This window comes from Mus pahari, chromosome 9, assembly GCF_900095145.1.
Source record: "Mus pahari chromosome 9, PAHARI_EIJ_v1.1, whole genome shotgun sequence".
In the NCBI taxonomy this organism is placed as follows: Eukaryota; Metazoa; Chordata; class Mammalia; order Rodentia; family Muridae; genus Mus; species Mus pahari.
Genome location: NC_034598.1, coordinates 86897168 through 86904652, shown reverse-complemented (window position 1 = coordinate 86904652; position 7485 = coordinate 86897168). Strand labels below are relative to the sequence as shown.

General features: G+C 43.7%; 1 protein-coding gene across 1 annotated transcript in view; it reads left to right on the top strand.

The window, feature by feature from the left end:
* Gnptab (N-acetylglucosamine-1-phosphate transferase subunits alpha and beta) overlaps window positions 1-6140 on the top strand; it is a 71227-nt gene extending 65087 nt beyond the window's left edge. The window contains exons 20-21 of the mRNA XM_021204748.2: window positions 2418-2508; window positions 5091-6140. Coding sequence (XP_021060407.1) covers window positions 2418-2508; window positions 5091-5168 — 169 coding nt within the window. The 3' untranslated portion in view covers window positions 5169-6140. The remainder of the gene's footprint in view (window positions 1-2417; window positions 2509-5090) is intronic.
* The last annotated feature ends 1345 nt before the right edge of the window (window positions 6141-7485 follow it).

Genomic DNA, 7485 nt, shown 5'->3' with positions numbered 1-7485 from the left:
TGGTCTACCAAGTGAGTTCCAGGACAGCCAGGGCTATACAGAGAAACCCTGTCTCGAAAAAACCAAAAAAAAAAAAAAAAAAAAAAAATTGTCTGAGCCAGGCATGGTGGTGCACACCTTTAATCCTAGCACTCGGGAGACAGAGGCAAAGGCAGACATATTTCTGAATTTGAGGCCAGCCTGGTCTACGAAGTGAGTTCTAGGACAGACAGGGCTATACAGAGAAACCCTGTCTTGAAAAAAAAAAATTGTCTGCTATAGTTGGGAAGGATGAGACAAAAGAAGACAAGTTAAAATTGACAATACCCCACCATTTTCAGCCATACAGCTCAGAATTGTTTATGTATTCGTGATGCTGTGTAGCATCGCTCTGGTTTAAAGACTTTCCCAGTAGCCTTTGCGCAGACATTTCCCCATCACTTTACCCTCGGACCCTGGTGACCATATATTTGCCCTCTCTCTGAATCTGCTCGCTCTGGATACTGTGCCATATGACCTCATGTTTCTGACTTCTTCCCCATTAGAGGAGTTTTTTGGTTTCTTAATAAGAAGAATCAGACCCTACGTCTTGTGCATGTTGGGCAAGCACTTTACAGCCAAGATACACACTGAGCCCTTGATTTTTAAGACAGGGCTTCTTTACACAGCTCATGCTGGTCTAGAATTCCCTTTGCAGCCCAAACTGATGTGCAACTTGTGATCTGATCCTAACCTCGGCCTCGTAAGTGCTGGGAGTAATTTGCTCACGCTGAAGTAGCTGGCAAGTGGCAGACCAAGCCTGACTCTTGTTCACACATTCTAGCATCTTCCGTAGCTGCTCTGTGTGCTTTCTTCCTTTTTTTATTCACTGCCACGAGGTTGGGTGACTGTATCTTTGAATTTAGGAAAACCTTTAACCCTTTGCCTGCCTCCCTAGGTCAGGTGCTGGGATCCCAAGATGAAACATATATAGTTCTGGCTTCAAGGTTGCATTCTGCCCAGGGTGAAAGGCACCCGAGAGAACGTATTAGGTGTGGCAGTAAGGTTTCCGATGATATTGGTGTACTGGGGGGTGGGAACACTGATTCTTTTGGGACTTGATGTTTGCTCTTATGACGCATACCTCTCACCCCAAAGGGAATAAAAAAGTTTACTCTTGAGCCAAATGAGAATGACTGTGGCCTGGGGGTTGAATCTAGGTTTCCCAATAATATGTCCGTTTGTGGAAAGGTTTCGTGAAGTTTCTGTGGTTATCAAACAAAAGAAAATCATAAATAAAAGTACCTTAAAAATTCAGTGGTAGAAACAATCAAGTTAGCAGCTGTCTGCAAAAACACAACTCTCATGTCAAAGGACCTAAGTTTATTCTGGAGCCAAGTAAGAGTGACCATACCCTGGGAACACAGATTTAAGTTATCCCCAACCCCCAGATTCCATGCTCCAATGTGACAATAGTTAGATGACATTTCTATAATAACAGAACAAAGAAAGTCATAAATTAAGGTACTTTTAAAATACATTACTGGAAACACTAGTTTGGTGGTCAAAACCAAGCGGGGAAAATGTTGCTATAGGCTTTGGTGCTGTCTGTCAGCCTTCAAGGGAATGACGAAAACGGTACACAGAAGTGGCCGAGACTGTCGTGGGGCAGACTGGGCAGGTCTTGAGAGCTTGAAAGAACCCCCCAATGGTGCAGCTGTATAAATGAGACAGTGTTCTCACTGCCCCCGACCCGTTCATTCTCTCTTGCTGCCCGACCTGTTCATTCGCTTCCCCGTGCTTCCAAGTGTTAATCCCCCCCAGCCCAGTTTCTGACTTTTGTCTTCAGTGACTCGATTGAGTAAGTGGCAGGCTTAAGAGCAGTTTGAGCGCCTTCCCCTGGCTCCTCCTAGGCAGCTGGCCTTGTGCCACCTGCCGTCAGAAGCTCACTGAAGTGGATCATGTGTACTTTCTATGGGAAGCACACAGCCACACAAGTAGATGCTGGTGCTGTAGGTGAAGGGTAGAGGGCTTTGTGGTCTGAATCAGTGGTGGGAATGACAAAATGTGTACCGGTCATTTTAACATAAAACTAGGCAGGAACTTAATACACTGGCTGTTTTTCTTTATCCTAGCTAGTCCCCCAATAACGACACAGACAGACCAAGATTTATTTTCAATTTAAAGTACAATAACTAGGCATTATAATTCTATTACAATCCTCTGGTCTAATCTACCTCCCAGCCAAAATTCTCAAGGCACTTGCATTTTTATATTGGTCTGGCCTTCTGTACTACCTGAAGTACAATATTTATTATAAAATAACGGATCTGAACTTGTGTTAGAAATGTATGTTTTATTAATATTTTAGAGTTGACTGAATAGATCTTTTTGCTTCACAATATGCACAGTGTGTTTCTGTAAATATGAGTGAACAAACTCTTCCGTTTCCTGAACAGGAGGGCATATCGAGACAAGCTGAAGTTTTGGACCCACTGCGTTCTAGCAACATTGATTATATTTACTATATTCTCATTTTTTGCTGAACAGGTAAGTGTTCTATGTTCTGCATGGCCTTTTAGAAATTATATAAACTCACACCTAGAGTCGGGAGGAGAATCCCAGTTCTTGGGAGGTTGGAGGATAGCCTGGGCTATTTAGAGGTTGTATTGAAAATCTGTACCACCAACCCCCTCCCCCAGGGGGAAGAATAAGGAAAGGGAAAGTAAATCAGTGTAAAAAGAACATTTAAGTTTATCCTATTTGCGCATCGCCCTTTGTCAGTGTGCCCAGCATGTCCAGTCATGTAGTGCTCAGCCATTAGCTTATCATCCTGTGTCAGTGTGTCCACCCTGTCTCGGTGTGTCCAGCATGTCCAATCATGCAGTGCCCAGCCAGCCATAGCCCTGTGTCAGTATGTCTGTTCTGTGTCAGTGTGTCCGGCACATCTGGTCATGCAGTGCTCAGCCATTAACTTAACATCCTGTGTCAGTGTGTCTACCCTGTGTCAGTGTGTCCAGCATGTTCAGTCATGCAGTGCTCAGCCATCAACTTAACATCTTGTGTCAGTATGTCCACCCTGTGTCCGTGAGACCAGCATGTCCAGTCATGTAGTGCTCAGCCATTAGCTTATAGCCCTGTGTCAGTGTGTCCAGCATGTGCAGCAAACTTTTATTCATTTATCCTGTCTTCCTTTTTACTTTTGTAGACTTCAGACTGTAACAGAGAAGCTCCTATTTCCAACTCGAATTGTGCCTAGACCCGCTCTCTGGTTCTAGTTTTCTTCCTTTTCCTTCTTAGAGAAGCCTCGGTGTCTCCTCAGGTGCTTGTGGTCCTGTGTGTCACTGAACACACACCAGCAGTCCCCTGCTCACATCCCTTTGAACTGTCCTTTGTCTTTCCTCCTCCATCATCAGCCTCTCACTTCTGTCCACCTGGGCATGCATTCAGCCTTCTGATGAGGCCCCAGAAATGGGAGAAAGTTGTGATAATAATATTAAAGTGATCCAAGCCTTCCCTGAGCTGCAAGGGTGACATACTGTGAAGGAAAAGATTGAGGGGAGGTAGGGGGGGATGGGCCCTGGCTGGTGCAAGCCCAGAGCTGCGGGGGGGGGGGGCATGCTATGGCAGAAGGTGGCTGCTGAGTAGAGTAGAGCTGGCTCTTGTCACACCCGGGAAACACACACTGGAAAGAAGGATGTGACACCCAGTCGGTAAAACCCAGGATTGAGCGAGAGGCAGGACAATTAGCATCGGGACCTTCATGCACCGTCCAAGTATCAAGAACGTTCTTGATCTTCGTTGCCCTGTTTTTGGAGGGAAAAAATAAACTTAGAAAAGAAACACACACACCACAAAGCAAAACTTAGCAACCTGCTTTCAGCTGTTTCAAGATGAAGGAGAGGGACTCTCCTTGTGGCTGAAACAAGCCACTGGGAGTGTTGTAAGGAGCACCCCAGGAGACAGCAGGGAGCTAGAAAGGTGGGAGGGAAGGGGAAGGGAGATTCCCCTCTGCTCCTCCAGCACCTTGCTCTCCTACCAAATCAGTGTCCATCCTTCTGTCCCACCCCTTACCACCCTCACAGACAAAAGCAACCACTGCTCCTCTCTCTGCTTATTAGCGGGATTGCTCAAAAGACGCAGCCAGCCTCCGCCTCTGAAGGGAGCAGGCTGGTCCTGTGTAGACGGGGACAGGAAGATAAAGTCAACAGTAGAACCCAGGTAGAAGCCCTGAGACAGAGTTGGGTTTCCCCCTGTGGCAGCCTTACAGTGGTGGTTAGCTTTTCCATTTTACTTACAGCACGTGTAACTGTGTTTTCGAGAAAAGAAGTATCTATTCAGGTCCTAAAAATATTTTTTAATTACTTGTTTATTTTTTATAATTTATTACTTGTTTGTGTGGGTGTTTGGCCAGCACGTTTCTATGTACCATGTGTGTGCAGTGCCAGAGGAGGCCAGGAGAGGGCGTTAGATCTCCCGGACCTGGAGTTCAGCAGGAGTGAGCCACCATATGGGTGCTGGGAATCAAGTCCAGGTCCTCTGCAAGAACAGGCAGGACTCTTAACGCTGAGCCTTCTCTCCAGCACTTGAGTTTCTCATTGCACCCCATTCCTAACATTGTCTCTATTTTCAAATGACTGTTGTCAAGTATAGGAAAAAAAAAAAAACACTGATAGAATTTAATATCATTTTTTTAACTGTCTTACAAGAAAGAATCTATTCAAACCCAAAATTCGTGTTCTAATGATTAAACAGAAGCAGTTCCTTTCAATTAAAAAAAATTGAATAAAACTGGACAAAGATCTTGAAAGTAAATGCCCTTAGCAATGGCTATATAAAATCTGGTCACTACAGATCTTCAAAAAAATGACCTGTGGGCCACCATAAATTTAGTCTTGCACATCTGTGAGCATGCACTAAGGACTGAGTATGTCCCAAAGTAAAACTAGAAGGAAGTTTTTATTTTGTTTTGTTTTTATTGTTTTGTGTTGTTGTTTTTGTTGTTGTGTTGTTGTATTAGTCTATGGCAGTGATCAAGAATGTGCAGGTCACAGAAGGAAAGCTGGCTTCACTTAATAGTCTTTCATCAATATGGAAAACCAATATTTAAGTTTCTGTCTTCCATCATGTAGATAATTGCTCTGAAGCGAAAGATATTCCCCAGGAGGAGGATACACAAAGAAGCAAGTCCAGACCGAATCAGGGTGTAGAAGATCTTTATTTGAAAGTCACCTACCTCAGCATCTGTGAACATCCTCCTTGCCACCACAGCGGAGTCCCTATGATATGGCACAGAGGCAGCCTCGTGGGGAGAAGGGACAGCATGCAGACTGGGTTCTTCTACAATGGGAAGAGAGCCCACTGACCTGGAATTATTCAGCACACTAAGAACTTGTGTCAATAGCTTGTACAGCTTGTACTTTTAAAGGATTTGCCGAAGGACCTGTCTGTCGGCTTGTTGACAAACCCTCCCTGAGAAGCTGCTGGTTTCTTCCCCCACTTACTGCAGACTGAGAAGCCAGGCCATCTTGAAAGCAAGTGCTGAGGGGCCCCAGTCTTTGCATTCCAAAGCCTTCCGGCATAATTTCTGGCTTGTCTCCTCCTTTGATCCATTTCCCATTTTTAAAACAATAAGTGGCTACTAAGTTAGTCATTCTCACTTCTGAAACTAACGAATCAGGATGTCAAAACATATTTGTATAGATCTTATTTAAATAATGTAGAATGATCACTTCTTTAGCCTATCTAAATTATTGATTTTTATTAACATTCAAGTGGTCTTGAATCGCTAACAACTACTGAAGAGCTCGAGATTGACGTTGAAAGTGCTTTGAGCTTATTTAACTCATTCCCCAAGAATACTGTGATCTCATGTGCAGGCCTGATTGCAAAGGGCTAGTGTCACTGCTGCTCACTGGATGTAATTATGTCATGGAAATGTACATACAAACAAAAGTGCCTCACTTCAGAAATGAGTAGTGCTGACAGCACCAGCAAGTGTGTCCAATGCCCACCCTGCTTACTTCATACAGAGCAAGGGTCAACCACCTTCTGTAAAAGAACAGTAAATAACTCAAGACACATCCATCTTTGGCAAACAGTCTTCTTTGTTGAAATTTACTATTGTTGTTTGGGGGGATTTATTTTATTTTATTACTTTGTTATTTTTCAAGACAGGGATTCTCTGTGTAGCCTTGGCTGTTTGGTAATTCACTCTAAAGGCCAGGCTGGCCTTGAACTTAGAGATCCACCTGCCTCTGCTTCCTGAGTGCTGGGACATGCGCCCACCCCACCCCACCCCACCCCCTTTTTTGGGTAAGCAACTCAATAAAAAGATGAAAACCTGCTTTAGTTTGCAGCTATACAAAAGCAGGCCTCAGCCAGACTTGACCCCCAGGGCCATTGTTGGCCCACTGGAGAATCATTTTTGACACAAGCAAACCCTGATATTGGCCCCGCCCCATTGTATCATTATGTGGTGACTTTTGTGGAGACCCGATTCTACAAGTCCTTGAATTCTGGCAGATATCTTTAACCATGATCTCAGTGGTATTCCTCCGCCGAAATGGCACACATTTTTGTAATGAGAACTTGAAATGTAAATATTGTGTTTGTGCTGTAAATTTTGTGTATTTCAAAATTGAAGTCTCATAAAAACACACTTATTGAAACTTTTGAGTTTATTGTTAGTATTTTTATCTTAATTATATATGAGTATTTTGTCTGCATGCACCATACAGATGCCTGGTGTTTTTGGGGACAAGATGATAGCTTCAGATCCTATAGAACTGGAGTTACAAATGGTCGGGAGCCACCATCTAGGCTCTGGGGGGCTGAACCCATATTCTCTGGAAGGACAGCCAGTGCTCTTAACCACTGAGTCACCTCTCCAGCCCTGTGCTTTGAGCTTTAAGTCTCTGAAGACTGGGGTTCCTGTTGTCCAGATTCAGCAGTCAGTTGGATGGTTGTCCCTGTGGTGTGTGTCTGGCTCTCAGGCTCTGCACTGAACACTATTAAGTCTGTAGTAATGTAAAGAAAGGTTAGATACAACATGCTGGAGAATGTTGCTTTATTCGAGTGGGAATTCTAAATGGAATTTGTCAAAAAAAAAAAAAAAGTAAGAACCATCTACATACTATTTAAAAGCTGAGAATTTATTTTGGGAGAGTTGTGTATAGATAAGGGACATTTGGGTGTAATATAGGTTTCTGCAGTTGGTAAAGTGAGAAGCTTGGTAATAGAGTAGATAATTAAATACAAATATTTGTAGAATCATTATCTAACCATTCAGCAAGGTGTTGGGGCAGGGTTTGATCAGTAGTCAATGGCCAGAAAATTTAAAAGCTTATAAAACCCTTCAGGGGCAATTCTATAAAAGGTCAGAATGTGTCTTAAGTCAACTTGTGATACTGAAATAAAACACAACTGTGGGGAGCCGCCCTCACATTCGCCATTACAAGATAGCGCTGATGTCCTGTGCTCTAACAAACAAACAAGGCAGCTGCGCATGTGCTGGGTAGATTTCCA